The sequence below is a fragment of the Carassius carassius genome, chromosome 12 (assembly GCF_963082965.1).
Source record: "Carassius carassius chromosome 12, fCarCar2.1, whole genome shotgun sequence".
Taxonomy (NCBI): domain Eukaryota; kingdom Metazoa; phylum Chordata; class Actinopteri; order Cypriniformes; family Cyprinidae; genus Carassius; species Carassius carassius.
The window spans coordinates 1,267,372-1,283,150 of NC_081766.1; the positions used below are offsets into that span (position 1 = coordinate 1,267,372).

The window sequence follows — 15,779 nt, forward strand, 5'->3', positions numbered from 1 at the left end:
ATAGCATTGCATTGTACATTAAAATCACATGCATTGTTTGTCATTTTTTACTGCTTAAAGATAATAGATTAACAGGTTTACTAGCATTTTTACTTTATTAAAATTACAGATTTTCTTCAATTTAAGTAGATTTTAAAAAATCTATTTTATTCATTTTTATTTTAGTTTTAGTTATTTCAGTACATCAAGTCAAACTAAATTAAAGTGAGAAATGTTGTTGTTGTATATATATATATATATATATTTTTTTTTTTTTTGTGATGAAAATGTTTTTTTTTAATGCTTTTAATTTTGGTTTCAGTCCTAAAGTTCTCTAAAGTTATAGAACATCATTTACATGAGCAAAAATTATAACTTTAACAATATTACTGCAGAAATGCATGCAATTTCTTGTTGCTTATGGGTTTTTAAAAGTTAATCATAAGGCAAGTCATTTTTACACTATTGCATTGTAGAACATGACTGCATTGTTTGTTAAATCCAAAGTAGATCAACTAGTAAATGATCAGGTTACATAGCATTTTTATTCATTAAAACGACTGAGAATGTATTGATTCCTCAGTGAGCTGTTTGTGATGTGTTTCTGTTGTTGTTTTTAGAGATGTATGCTCAGAGGAGGGTGCAAGAGGTGAGTCTGATATCACATGACAGCTGGAGATCACGCCGAAACCAGCTGAACATGACCTCTAACACACACACTTACCATTGCATTCATAAACCTTCTGTGTCCTGCAGGAAGCTCCAAACATCCAGCAGGTGCCAAAGATGATTCCACGGGAACATCCGGTCTCCGGCGCCAGTATGCCGCTCGGATCACCTGCAAAACAAACTTATGCCCATCCGCACTCTATCAATCTATTCTTGACCTCCATTTGATATTTAATTTTAGACCATCAGTATTCACTTGGGTCAAAACAAATGCAAGATAACTCATGACCAAAAACATCCTGTAAAAATATGAAGTAAATGTACCTCCCAACAGTAACTGTGTGTACTAAACCACATCCGACCAGACCAGAAGTTATCTTAGGCTGGTTTCATCAGAAAAGATGTCAGTGGTGTTATGATGAAACTCATATTATAAGCGCTTATTCATCCTGAATCAGTTTAGTTTAATATACATCTGAAGCCCTATCCTAAAATGTAACAGACAGCTATATGTTCTTTATGCACAAAGATTACACTTAAACAACTAAAGAATTACATTATTAACATGTAAAAAAAAATTGGAAAATATTTTGTTTCTAACATTTTACATTTTCATAGTTTTGATGGTACAAAATAAATAATAAAGAAAGAAATCGTGATGGGAGGAAAAACTTCCTTCCTGTTTGTTTGTGACAGAACTCGAAAAGATTTTAAAATTAATTTTCCTCCCATCTAATTTTTTTCAGTTGCAAAATTTTTTGGTAATGGTAATACTATGATTTGGGAGGAACAACTATATTTCCAGTGATTTTGCGAGCATACGCAAAGTTTCTTGGTTTCATGATAATATTGCAAGATAACAAAAATGTTTTACAAGTGAAAGTTCTTAGTTAGAAAGTTGATAGAATGCAAAATCAAGTTTTGAAAGTGAATGAAAAGGTTCTGGTAAGAATGCAATCGTTTTACGAGAGAATGCAAAGTTTTGAAAGTGAACGGAAAAATTCTCATCAGAACATTCTGAAAGTGTACGAAAAATGTATTGTAATAGTTTTTCGAATTAATGCCTCATAAAGTTTCAAAAATGAATGAAAATGTTCTGGTTGGAACACAATCTTTTTACAAGAGAACGCAAAAGTTTTGAAAGTGACCAAAAAAAATCTCGTCAGAACATTTTGTAAGTAAGCGAAAACATTTTTGTAATAGTTTTGCAAGTGAACGTTTAGTAAAGTTTCAAAAGTGAATAAAAAGGTTCTGGTAAGAACATAATCGTTTCACGAGAGAATCCAAAAGTTGTGAAAGTGAACAACAAAATTCTAGTCAGAATGTTTTGAAAGTGCACTGCAAAGTTCTGTTCGGAATGCAATCGTTTTACGAGAGAATGAAGAAATTTTGAAAGCGAACAAATTTTTTTGTAATAACGTCTTGAAAGTGAACAAAAAAAATTATTGTTTTGCGAGTGAACGCTTTGTAAAGTTTTGAAAGTGATTGACAAAGTTCTGGTGGGAACACAGTTTAGCAAAATAATGCAGAATTTTTGTAAGTGAGCGAAAAAATTCTCGTCAGAACATTTTATAAGGGTAATAAAAAACAATCTATAAAAAATTATTTTAATAGTTTTGCGCGTGAACGTTTCGTTAAATTTTCAAAGTTATGGTTGGAACACAATAGTTTTACAAAATAATGCAGAATTTTTGAAAGCGAGCGAAAAAATTATCGTCAGAACGTTTTCTAAGTGAAACAAAAATTTATTGTAATAGTTTTGCGAATGAACGTTTCAAAGTTTCAAAAGTGAAAAGGATCTGGTCTGAACACAATCATTTTACAAGATAACGCAAAAGTTTTGAAAGCGGATGAAAGAATTCTCGTCAGAACATTTTGAGAGTAAGCGAAAACATTATTGTAATAGTTTTGCAAGGGAACGTTTGGTAAAGTTTCGAAAGTGAATGAAAAGGTTCTAGTCGGAACACAATAGTTTTTGCCAGAGAACGCAAACGTTTTTGAAGTGAATGAAAAGATTTTCGTCAGAACGTTTTAAAAGTGAACCAAAACTTTTGTAATAATTTTGCTAGTGAATGTTTCGTAAAGTTTCGAAAGTGAATGAAAAAGTTCTGTTCGGAACAAAATCGTTTTACGAGAAAGCAAAAGTTTAGAAAACAACTGAAAAATTCATCATTATAACGTTTTGAAAGTGAACGAAAAAATTATTGCAATAGTTTTGCGAGTGAACGCTATGTAAACATTTTTTAAGTAATTGGCAAAGTTCTGGTGGGAACGCGATAGTTTTACAAAAGAATGCAGAATTTTTGAAAGCGAATGACAAAATTATCGTCAGAACATTAAAAAATGTATTGTAACAGTTTTGTGAGTGAACGCTTCGTAAAATGAATTCGCAGTCGATTTACAAAAGAACACAAAATTTTGAAAGCGAACACAAACGCATCCAGATATGATTTTTCCTTTCATCTCACATTTTTCCATCACCACGTCTAAACCTAAATTTAGATTAAAATGTGTAAGATCTCAACAACCCAAGTGTTTCATCATCTGTCCAGCAGCGTCGTTACGCAAAGCTCTGTCCATCCAGAATCTGACGCAGATCGAGACGCTGTGGGATGGTGTGACGCTGAACAGATGTCTGATCGCGGTCATAACCATCCTGCTGCTGAGCTACGGTTTACAAAGAATACACGGCAAGTGTTTTTATGCCAAATACAGGCCCACACATCGAAAAACATCAAACTCTAAACTGACTGTGTTTTCTCCTCACGCAGAGGCCGTCCGAGGCCGTAAAGACGTTAATGAAGAGCTCGTAGCACTAAACGGCAGACACGCTCTGATTAAAAGAGGGAAAATAACACCGCATGAGGTAAGCACAAAAAGGTATATAAAGGTAAACATGTCGCTTTGGCTAATACAGTGTTGTTTTTCTTTGAAAGTACGAGCTAGACTGACGTTTTTGACCGTTGCGTTCATGTCTCGCGCATGAAAGCGCGCCTCTAAAAGTTTAAAATGCTTCATTCTGATTGGTCAAATAAAACCGGCGCTACTTTTATGTCTTGTATCACTCCGCGAACTCTTTAATATTGTACATTGTGATAGACTATTTTTCTTAGCGGCGGTAGCTTCGCGATAATATACAGATACAATTATTTTTTTAAATCAATATTTGATGTTAATATGAGCAACAGTGTAATAATACGAATAATGCAGTTAGCCTATCATTATTAATTATTATCCACATGGACACTGTAGAAATACTGCACAGATTTAGACACATACTGCACACATCTTTATGTAAAAATAATAATCATTCTCATCTGAATTAATACTCTTAGCCGGACACTTCCTCATGGGACACATTGTTCTGGTGGATTGATGATGATGAAGGCAAATCCAAGAGAGTTTCCAGGGGCCTCAGACACAGGGCCCTTCCAGACCTCAGGCTCCTGAAGAAAAGAAACACAAAATTCAGTGAGCGCAGAAGAAGGGGACGACGAGAAGTAGATGAGACAAAAGAGAAAGAGATGAAAGTCAAGGAAGTGGAAGAAGAGGAGGAGTACATAGAGGAGAGGAAGAAACCAAAGATACCAGCGAAAGAGAGCAAGCAAAAACCTGTGAAGAAAGAGAGAATCAGTGCATAAAGAAAACAGGGATGACTTATGTGCTTAACTGTCTTAAAAAAATCTCAATGGTCCCAATAAAAGTCGTCTTCTTCAGCAAAATGTGTTTTCTTTTGATTACAGGGTGAAATATGTTCTTAATAGGTTTGCAATATGCACTGTGAATACCCAAAGCTGTGAAAGCAATGCGATGCAAAAATAATCTTTTTTTTTTAATGGATGTATATAGTGTTTTGTTTTTTCTTGAGTACTTTTTCCAAAGTTGCTTAAAGGAATAGTTTAGCCAAAAATGAAAATGTGCTGAAAGTTTACGTTTGTTTCTGCATCAGATTTGGAGAAATGTAGCATTGCATCAGTGTCTCATCAATGGATGCTCTGCAGTGAATGGGTGCCGTCAGAATGAGAGTCAAAAAAAAAAAAATCACAATGATAATGCAGCTTTTGGCTTCAAAACTAATTTTAAAGCAAGAACAAACCATTATGAATTATCGGTAATAGTTTTTGTGATGCACCGACTCACCATCTAATGTGTAATATATATATATATATATATATATATATATATATATAAATAATAAAATATTTATCTGTGGCACATCATACTTTTTTCTTTTTAATTCATGTGCTGTCAAAATAATTTTTACATCTTTTCTCATTCAAGAAATAATTTCATTCAGACGTTACGGTATACAAGAAAAGACCAGCACATTAATTAATTTATTAATAAAAAACAACAACAACAACATTTGGACATTGTTTGCACACAAGTCAAATCACTACACATTTACAGAGCTGTGCACATGAAAATAAAAGGGGAAAAACAAAAAGTGTAAAGTGTAGCTTTTATATATAATGCATGATTAAAAAAATATGTTCCAGCTAATGCATTATATAATTGTAACCAAAGTTAAAAATGCATTTAATGCATTATACTTTGTAAAGATGTAATAATGAATGCATAATTATTAATGTGATCACAATGCATTATAAGGTGCATTACCAGGCAAAATTGATGCACACTTTTACAATGCATTATATGTAAACGCTTCAAGTAAAGTCATTGAAGCTAGGCGTCCATAGGGAGCGGCGGCCTCAGGTGAGGAGGAAGGGCTCCTGAGGGGGGCATATGTGGGGGCATGGGGGCTCTGGGGGGCATCCCATGCATTCCTCCCGGCGGGGGGGGCATGGAGTCACTGTGTGGATGTGGAATGAGTCCAGTGATCAGTGAAGGAGGACGCTTCATGCCGAGCGATGGCGGTGGACCCGGTGGAGCACCCAGAGCTTTCTCCATCTTAAAGTGAAACTGCAGGAAGAACTGGAGGAGAACGAGAGCTTGCGTTCAGCACATGAAGGAGGAGCAGCACAAACGATTTAACCCATCTGTTCTCACCTGCTTCGTTTCCCTATTCCAGTGTGTCCAAAAACGAGTCTCTGCTTTATCGATCTCTCGACTGGGAACCTGAAATATGAGCGAAACCATAAAAAAGTCATAAGGGATCTGAAAGCTGAATAAATCATTTCTCCATTGATGCATGGTTTGTTAGGAGAACAATATTTGGCCGAGAGACAACTATTTGAGAATCTGGGTGTGCAAAAAAATCTAAACATTGAGAAAATCATCTTTTTAAGTTGTCCAAATTAATTCTTAGCAATACATATTAAGTTTTGATATATTTACGGCAGGAACTTTACAAAATATCTTCATGGAACATGATCTTTACTGAATATCCTAATGATTTTTGGCATAAAAGAAAAATGTATAATTTTGACCCATGCACTGTATTTTTGGCTATTGCTACAAATATACCCCAGAGACTCGAGACTGGTTTTTAGACAGACCTTGAAGGCGATGGTTTCGTACGGCTCGGCTGCGAACAGCAGATACTGCCAGCGACGGTCCGGAGGTTCGATTCTCTGCTCATACGCCGACATGAAGCGATGCCTCGGCCCGATACCTTCTGCTATCTCTGGGTAATCAATCTGAAAGACGAGGACACCGTTTAGTATATCAATGCAGGCATGCATATCAAAATAACAAGAGAAAAAGATCTTCGATCGGCTGATCAGAGCATTAACCTTCAACAGACCATAGAAATGTACCTGGAAAAGCAGACTCTGCTGTCCGATCTCTGGATCTCTTTGTTTAGTAACTACGAGTAAAAACATAAACACACAGGTACATCTGTTAATCAAAGACATTTAGATCTGGACCAGCTTCTGGACAGTGAATTCAGGGAGCGTCCAGTTGTTTGTGATTGTTGGATAAGGATTTATTTAGATTTTTTAAATCACTGGTTCTTTAGACTTTATGCATTTAAACGCTTATAATATATAATGTACAAATATGTGACCCCGGAGCACACAACCAGTCACAAGTGTCAATTTCTCGAAATTGAGATGTATGCATCGATGTGTGGTTTGTTAGGAGGACAATATTTGGACGTTATACAACTATTTCAAAATCTGAGCGTGCAAAAAAAATCTAAACATTGAGAAAATCATCTTTAAATTTGTTCAAATGAATTCTTAGCAATGTATATTACTAATCAAAAATTAAGTTTTTAATATATTTACGGTAGGATTGAACATGATCTTTACTTAATATCCTAATGATTTTTGGCATAAACGGAAAATGTTCGAAAGGTTTTTTAAATTATATTCATGTGTCAGCTTTGATGCACTTTTCAAAACAACAAAAGCAGCTACGTGTCAAACCATAGTACTTGCAAAGGAGTTAAAAAATATCTTCAAAGACTCAATTTAATGTCAAAGAAATGCATAAATAAAATTGCTTTTTTTATTATTATTCTGTAGTGGTTGGATGCATTAAAACACACCACAGATGCTCATGTTTGAAATCAGAATAAGGCATAATGTCATGCATGTGAAAACAGGCTGAGAAATGATCCAACAGTTGTATTATAATCTCAGATTCAGACATGAATCGTGTGTGTGTGGCATTTTTCAGCAGATTAAGAAAGAACATAAACACAAACAGTTGAAGAAATGCATCATATTTTGTAAGGCTTATGTTTCAGCGTCTAACCTTTATAACCCGGTCTCCCGATCTTCACAAACTTCTTCACTTCAACCTTGACTTTCTCTGGAGCAGGTTGAGCTGGCGCTTCCTTCGCCTCTTTCGCAGCTCGTCTTGCTCTAAAACAGAAAAGTACACAACACAATAAACTCCGCGTCTACACTGAACACCATCCTGATCATCAGAAGTGCACTCACAAGTTGGTCTGATGCTTTTTGCCCTGTGTGTGAGCGAGGTAACTTCCCTAGAAGAGGAACGTGACAGACAGAATGAGAGTTATGTTTGAGGACGAGTGTGTGTGAAGTGTGTGAGAGTCTCTCGGAGCGCACACCTCGTTGTTGTGCAGCGTGAGACACAGTTTACACTCGTAGGAGCCCAGGTGGTTCTTCATGAAGTACGGGTCTTTATTGATGTCTATGGTCTCTAAGGCCAGCTGTCGCAGGCGTTCACGCCGGTCTCGGTTGCTTTCGGACGATGAGGCGACGCCGCCGCTGCCGGTTTTCCCTCCGGCTCTGTGCTGGAAATCCATGATGAGATCCCGGTCCTCACACTGATGCTCCGGGAATCACAGAAGAGGAAAACACCTTATAGTTTAAACATCTTAGACTCCGACTGTTTGAATTCGGAGAACTCAAAACATCTCAGCATGCTCTGATTTCAGAAATGCATTAAAAATAGTTAAATATTATTCTAATATAAAATATCTGTTTTTTGTGTGAATCTGTGTTAAAGTGTAATTTATTTCTGTGATGCTCCGCTGTATTTTCAGCATCATTCCTCCAGTCTTCAGTGTCACATGATCTTCAGAAATCAGAATAATATGATGTGATACTTTTTTAAGGATTCTTTCATGAATAGAGTTACAAATAAATGCTTTGTTTTTATTATTATTAATGGTTTTATTCAGCAAGGATGTGTTAAACTAATAAAAAAAAATTATGCTAATAAAGACTTGGATTTTTACAAAGATTTCTATTTTAAATAAACAGTGCTCTTTTAAAATGTATTCCTCACATAATCAATAAAAGTATCACAGGTCCAAAATAAATAAATAAATAATATATATATATATATAAAGCAGCAAAACTGTAATAAATCAGCATTTAAGAATGATTTCTGAAGGTGTAAGTTATATTCGTATGTTTTATTCTTACAGCGAACACAGCTTGTTAGATTATAAATCCCAGAGACAAACAAAACATATAAAAACACACACAAAAATAGACACCAAAATAAATAGTAATGTTTTTAAAGCAAGAAACCTTGATTAGCATAATAGAAGAATAATATATATATATATATATATATATTATCTAATTAATTAAACGCTAACGAGTATATTATAATCCCTAACACACACACACACACACACACACACACACACACACACACACACACACACACGCACACACAGTTAAGTGTGTACATAACTGCATCAAATCGAACTGACTTCAAAGTAGCCTTTTTAATGAATTATAGCAAACGCCGAGAGCGCATTTAAAGACCAGAGTTCAGTTTAGTGCTATGATTCAAAGCTTTCTTTTTCAAAAGCATAGATAAGTATAATTTTCATCTGAAAATTCATTCTGAAAACATGTTTACCCAACGTCCAGATCACGCCGCCCGTCGCCGCTGTACTGCGCATGCGCGCGGAGCGACGCGCTTCCTCTTCCTGTTATTTAGAAGTACGCAGCTTTAACTGTCTATGAGCTTTAATGATAAACTTAAGACACGATGCCACGGCAAAGGATGTACAAAATTCTAAAAACAATAAATAATAATAATGAATAAATAAAACACACGGTTGATAGGTTTTACTAATAAAAAGTAATTACTTAGACATAATTTAAACTGCGAAATCATCATCGGAAATGTTTTTTATTATTATTTACAGACTTGCCTTTGTGATTTTTCTATTGGATAAAAAAATCCTAAACACTATTGTATTTATTTATTTTTATTTAAAGTGGTACACCATCAGCGCCCTCTTCTGGTTGGACGTGTCCAATTCCTGCAGCTCACTCGGTACAGTGTGTTTTGATGTGTGTGTTATGTGTGTGTGTTTAGTACGCTTGTTTCAGTTCATTTGGCGCTAAGCACGCGATCAGAGGAACTTGAGTGATAGTATGAATGAGGAGTATCCGATCCGACTCTGATGCTGGGAAGAAAACTGCTGTCTTAAATCATTAAAATGCGCTTTAATGAGACGAAACTGCTGTCGAAGAACTGAAGATGCGTTTCAACGAGAAAGAGCTGGTGTTCCTGAGCCGCCAGCCGTCAGAGAGAGCGGCCGAGCTGGGCATGAGAGGCCCGAAGAAAGGAGACGGTGAGAGAAGATTATTTCATCTGCATCAAGTCACGGATATCTGCGGAGAAAACCAGACCGCCGCCGTTAAAACCCAACAGACCTAGAAATCGGTCCGTTCTACGATAAATGTGGTGGTTCGGAATCGCATGGAAGCGTACTACTCGTACTATTTCTGTCTCGTAAAGATGTGACTGTAATAATAGATGAAGTAGTACGCTATTATGAGTACAGCTGTGTTCGCCCTGCAGCGTCCAATCGCATCAGGAGGAGTCAGGTCACGTGACCTCCACTACAGATTTGAATAAAGTACATTGTTCCGCTGCGTCCGAAACCGCGCACTTCCGTACTAATATAATATGGGGGAAGTATGCGATTTCAGACGCAGTAGGTCTTCTAGGTATTTTTTGCCAACTGTTTTTATGCATACTATGAATTTGGACGTACTTTTCGCCTCACATACAGTTTTTCGCCTACTATATAGTAGGGCTGTGAATCTTTGGCAAGGCAGCGATTCGATTACGATTCATAGGTTTTCGATTCGATTCAAGAACGATTTTAGCAAATTTAGAACGATTCAATTCGATTCGATTCACAATTAAATTCGATTTGATTATAACGATTCGATTCTGCATTCTTTAAGTGCATTCACGGGATTATTTAAATGCTTCTACTAAATTCTTTAAATGCTTAGTCAGGGGGCAAATTACAGTAGCATTTACGGTCAGAGAACCATAGGTTAGAAAAAGAAAAAAAAACTTTTGTCCATTGTTAAATGCTAGTTTAATGATGCGACATGGCATACGTAAAAATGTATGTAAGCCAAGTTTTTAAAAAAGAGCTTAAAGAGTATTATGTATAAGCTAACATTTTGTCACACCAGGGGCGTAGCCATAATTTCAGAAGTGACAGAAATGTCAAATACAATCATTTTATGTATGTAGCCTATATAATAATAATAATTATTATTATTATTATTTTTTTTTTTTACAAGGAATTATCTTCTTTTTAAATTACTTTTAATTAGCTGTAATAAATCAAATACACTGCTGGACAATAATCAATCATTTTAATCGATATTTTTTTCCTAATGGCAATTTTATGATTGTTTTATATACTAGGCTACATTTAATTAGCAATTATTTAAAATTTCTGCACAGAATAAGGTAGAAAATATACTTTATAGTTTCTGTACTGTAATAAATGTCAATTAGCACTGCATCATTCATAAATTGTTTGTGGGTTTCATCAGTTCATTCTGCTTTTATTCAGTTTAGCTGCAGATATAGCCTGGCACGTCTATGAGAGCGAGATCGCTTCTCTTTCAGTGGGAAAACGTCTTCATCTCTATTTATCTTTTCCTCTCCATCAGCGAATGATTCTGAGAGAAAACGTGCCAGATGTCTGTTTGCTAATGAAACAAACGCTACTTTCATGCATCTGATTATCAGATAAATCTCGCTCTCTTATTTCAAGGTCATTGTTAATGCTGTGGTTAATTTTAACAGTTTCCTTCGTATATTCGGTTCATCCGCATTGTTTAAAAACATTTATCATTCAATGGATCTGTGCGTGTAGTAATTTAATGTGTATACATTTTGAAAGCATTGAATCGCTATAGAAATCGCGATTCATTCGATTCTTAGCATTTTGAATCTATTACATTTTTTAAAAACTATATTGTTATAGCTGTCGTTCTTGGTGGGAATGGGCTTTTATAATGAAGCCGTCACTTTGCAACAACACTATAATACTGTCAGGATATTCAATAGGTGCGTTTTAATTACCCTTCAAATTGCGAATTGAAAATACGTCTAACGGGAATGCGTCAATTCCGCATGACGTGGTTTTCCAGGCAATTCTTAAAAGGAATATTTTCGCAAAACTGCAATGGAAACTTTTACAGGTCACATGGCATAAATAAGAAGTTATATTTAGTGGTTTCCATGCTGCTTCGCTAAAGATAGACGCCTACCAAAATACATCGCCATGATGCGAGAGGAAAAGATTACGTTTTACAACGTTTAATGGAAATAATGCCAATTCGCGATAGTTTTTTTAATCAACATTTATAGAATATCATAGACGTTTTGCACAAATTTCTAACGGTTCCGCACCTACCGAAACTGTCACATTATGCGACAATTACGCAACTTTCCCGTAATAATTATTTGAAAAGTTGTCAGAATGCAACAAATGGCAATTCTCCTATTCATCTAAGCTATTATAATCATCAGTGTTGTACAAAAAGCCGTAGAGAGAGCCGTAGATCACTGACAAACTACGCAATATCAAGTTCATTATCCCAGATGGATCGCCTTTGATAATGAACGCGATATTGCGTAGCTTGTCAGTGATCTACGGCTTTGTCTATTAAATGCCGCTCCATTTAAAAGCAGGTGATGACGATTTAGCGGTAATCAGGGAACCAGATTTACTGACTTGATGCGCATGATCATATAGTTAGATATATCGCTCAGCCCTACGATAAATGTTATAATAAAAAAAGCCGTCATGATGCAACCAAACTACTACACTCCCATTTGAATCAACTAAAGTATCAAGAAATTGAGCACTTCTTTTATAATCCACAGAGTTGTGAAAAACTAAAGCATTCATTAAAGCCGCTTTGACGCAGCAAAGTTAAAAGCTACAAGTTGCGACTTTTTATCTCAAAATTCTGTCTTTTTTCTTGCAATAGCATTTTATCTCAATATTCTGACTTTATTTTGCAATTCTGATAATTGCGAGATGTAAACTCAGAATCGCAAAATTTTAACTGTTAATTCTGAGGGAAAAAAATCATAATTGTTAGATTAAGTCACAATTACGTTTTTTTTTATTCTTAGGGCGGATTTAAAAAACATAATTGTGTCTAAATTATAAAGTCTTAATTATTAGATAAAAAGTCCCAACACCTTTTTATTTTTGGGCTTAATTTTGAAACACACAATTTTTTTACAATTTTGCATTGTAAAAAAACAACCTTTACAAATCTAAAAATTTAAACTACATCTACATCTAAAAATATAAAATAAGTTTTTAAGTAAGTTTTAAAAATAGCTAGTCACTGCGCCTCACTAGACTGGACCGAACTGGTTTTGTTGCCTCAGTAGAGTTTGACTTCTATTCTCCTGTATCTCCCTCAACAGTTGTGAAGAGGCGTGTAGTGAAGCTGATCGTTAATTTCCTGTTTTACTTTCGGATCGATGAGGATGAGGTGAGTGTGAATCATTGTCTGATCTGGATCTCATCAGCATCATTGATCGTTTGAGTTTGATTGGCTTGTGTCTTCAGCCCATCGGTGCACTTCTGCTGGAACAGTGTCGCGTGGAGAGAGAAGACGATCAGGTTTTCTCCATCGGTGAGAGCAGCTTCAGTCACACTAACAGCTCAGCGAAGTATAATTATCTAAAACATTTCATGTCTGTGGTTTTAGTTTAAACCATCAGCTCTTATGTTTCAAGAAGGGTTATTATCATTAATTAAAACCTAAAAAAAAATTATTATTTAAAAAACATTTTTTTTTTACTTAAATGATTATACTTCATTTAGTTTAGTTTAACATGATGTACTAAAATAAGTCAAAGTCAAATAAACATTTTAAAGTAAAAACTACATAAACATTTTTTTTAATTAAACTAATTAATTAGTTTAGTTTAATTAGGAAATTAGTTTAAAATGGCTTTTAATGGAAAATGTTAAAAACTATTTGATAAATGTCTGGTTTTAATTTAAAGCATCAGCTCTTATGTTTTAACAAGGGTTTTTGTTACTAAAATTAAAATTGTAATAATAAAAATATATTTTTTTATTATTTGAAATAAAATAAATATAAACTGAAATAAAATAAAATATAAAAAAAACAAGATTTAATTTAGTTTAGTTTAACGTGATGTACTAAAATAAGTAAAACTGGAATAAAAATTTTGAAGGAAAACTACATAAACTTTTTTTAAAATTAAAAAACTAATAAAACTGACAAAAAAAACACATACAAAAAAGAAAATACTTTAAAATGGCTTTATATTCAAAATGTTAAAAACAATTTGATAAATGTCTGGTTTTAATTTAAAGCACCAGCTCTTATGTGTTAAAATGTGTTAACATTTTTTTTATATATAATAAATATGAACTGAAATGGAATAAAAAAGTTTTTTTTTTTCATTTGTCATTTTCACTTAGTTTAACTTGATGTATTAAAATAACAAAAAACGTTGAAAAAAATGAATAAAAGTATATCAGTGTGATAATAAATTTGACTTTTGGTACTTTTAAGAGCGAAATGTGACATCACTTACTGTTTCCTTTAACACATTTAATATGAATAATAATAAAAATAATAAAACCAACCAAAACACAAAAAAATACTAAAAATGGAAATTACTTGAAATTACTTAACTATGAAATTGAAAATATAAATTGATTCTAATTCAAAACATGAATAAAACTTAGTTTTTTAAACTGTAATAGTATATTCATTATACTAAAATATCCCTGATGTTACTCTTCCTTGTTCTCAGTGTTTCTGGACGAAGCCGAGAGGAAGTATCTGTTCGAATGTGATTCTCAGGAGCAGTGTGTGGAGTGGATCGATGCCATCGTTAAAGCCAGGTGTGTGTCTCTTTGACGTATCCCATCATGCCGTGCGTCTCCCATCTGTATAACTGCAGTCTGCTTCTGTCTCACAGTTATGAATCCATGCGTAAGAACCTGATCTATTATCGCACTGAGATCCATCGGCTGACCGGCAAGGTGAGGGAATGGCTATTAATGAATGCAACAGATATCCGTATGAGATGAATAATCACGATGCTGCTCTGTGATCTCCTGCAGGACCCGCTGGAGCAGTATGGGATATCAGACGAAACACGTTTTCAGGTCAACAGTGGTCTTCCTCCAGCGGACACATAAAATGTTTGGGGTTTTTGCTTGTGTTTTTCTTCTTTTACAGTCTGCCTGCATCCATCACTGTACGTTCTGACGTCATTCATCTTTTATGTTTTTTGTGAGTTATGGGAGAAATGCGTAATGTTACTGTAATGAATGTCTGCTGAGTTTGAGCCAATTGCAATTAAAGTTTCTTCCTAAAATCAAGGTCATTGTTAATGAGGACAAGCTGAACTGGGTCGCCTTTTAAAAACTGATTCTGGCACATTTATCGCCTTTTATAACCGTGCTGTTAAAGGTGTATGCATTGACATGCATGCAATCGTTATAGTTTCACCTTAAGTGCACTGAAGAGATTTCGTAGCATTCAGCTTGAATCAAAACATCTGAGCATTTTTATAGTTTCTGTAAAACCTTTTAGCTGCTTTTAATTTGGGCCTCTTGAAATAATGTATTTTATATACATTTATGTAAATATATTATTTAATCATATTATAAAATATAAAAAATTTATGTAAAATATAATTTAATTACAATTCATTTATTCATTTTATCGGTTATATATAAAATTAAATATAAATTACTTAAATTGTAATTAACATTGCATTTATTAAATTACATTTAAAATTATAAATGCACTACACAATTTAAGTAATTTAATAAATAAAATATCTTGTGTTCATTTTTTTTATTTTTTTATTATAATAATGTCAATGAAAAAGCCTAAAAGTAAAAAAAGCTTTATTTAATTTATTCAGACTAATTTGACCTGTGCATATGGCATTATTTTAAACATCGTTGCCTTCACAAATTTGCAGCAGATTTAATGCAACTTTTTTTTAACCATTTGATCATTTGTTTGAGTCTTGTGCTCATAGACAGCATTAAACGGCGAAATACGAGGAAACGACTTGAACTGCTGTCCTGTAACTTTGGATTAAGTTTTATTTTAACCCATCGTGCCTGTAACTCTCCATTTCTTCAAGCGATGAAAGTATAACACGAGTGGAAACAATGTGAGATTCATTAATGTTTCAGTCTTTCTTTCATGCACTAGAAATGACCAGGTTTCATAGCTTACACATGCTCCTCATTCACAATCTTATTTTTTGTTAATAAATCTCTTTTAAAGGAATCCGGTGTGCTTTTGTTTTTAAGCTGTGCAGTAAAGTGCTGATTGTGTCAGTCCTCCAGTGCAGGGCAATGTCTAAGTGAATCATAAAACCAGTATTTGCACAATAAAACGCACCAGAGAGCATTCTTCCAGTTAATAACCACA

General features: G+C 34.3%; 3 protein-coding genes across 4 annotated transcripts in view; 2 read left to right on the top strand and 1 right to left on the bottom strand.

Annotated features, from left to right (window-relative positions):
- Positions 1-6,209, top strand: part of LOC132154408 (uncharacterized) — a 7,670-nt gene extending 1,461 nt beyond the window's left edge. Inside the window, exons 3-8 of one of the 2 annotated variants that reach the window (XM_059562950.1) lie at positions 600-628; positions 736-799; positions 3,201-3,338; positions 3,420-3,514; positions 3,984-4,262; positions 6,083-6,209. In XM_059562950.1, coding sequence (XP_059418933.1) covers positions 600-628; positions 736-799; positions 3,201-3,338; positions 3,420-3,514; positions 3,984-4,262; positions 6,083-6,112 — 635 coding nt within the window. In that variant the 3' untranslated portion in view covers positions 6,113-6,209. Of the gene's footprint in view, positions 1-599; positions 629-735; positions 800-3,200; positions 3,339-3,419; positions 3,515-3,983; positions 4,393-6,082 lie in introns of those variants that run through there. The other variant, XM_059562951.1, reaches the window with a different exon arrangement.
- Positions 5,283-8,990, bottom strand: LOC132154407 (splicing factor 3A subunit 2-like). Its single transcript, XM_059562949.1, has 8 exons — positions 8,908-8,990; positions 7,637-7,855; positions 7,503-7,549; positions 7,315-7,424; positions 6,369-6,418; positions 6,108-6,248; positions 5,659-5,727; positions 5,283-5,583 (listed from the first exon to the last, which is right to left on the bottom strand). Exons 2-8 carry the CDS (start codon positions 7,832-7,834, stop codon positions 5,335-5,337), a joined length of 864 nt encoding a protein of 287 aa, XP_059418932.1. The 5' UTR covers positions 7,835-7,855; positions 8,908-8,990; the 3' UTR covers positions 5,283-5,334.
- Positions 8,991-9,291: 301 nt separating this feature from the next.
- plekhj1 (pleckstrin homology domain containing, family J member 1) lies at positions 9,292-14,598 on the top strand. Its single transcript, XM_059562952.1, has 6 exons — positions 9,292-9,631; positions 12,763-12,830; positions 12,908-12,974; positions 14,134-14,224; positions 14,302-14,365; positions 14,447-14,598. The coding sequence occupies exons 1-6, from the start codon at positions 9,538-9,540 to the stop codon at positions 14,522-14,524; spliced, it is 462 nt and encodes a 153-aa protein (XP_059418935.1). The 5' UTR covers positions 9,292-9,537; the 3' UTR covers positions 14,525-14,598.
- Positions 14,599-15,779: the final 1,181 nt, after the last annotated feature.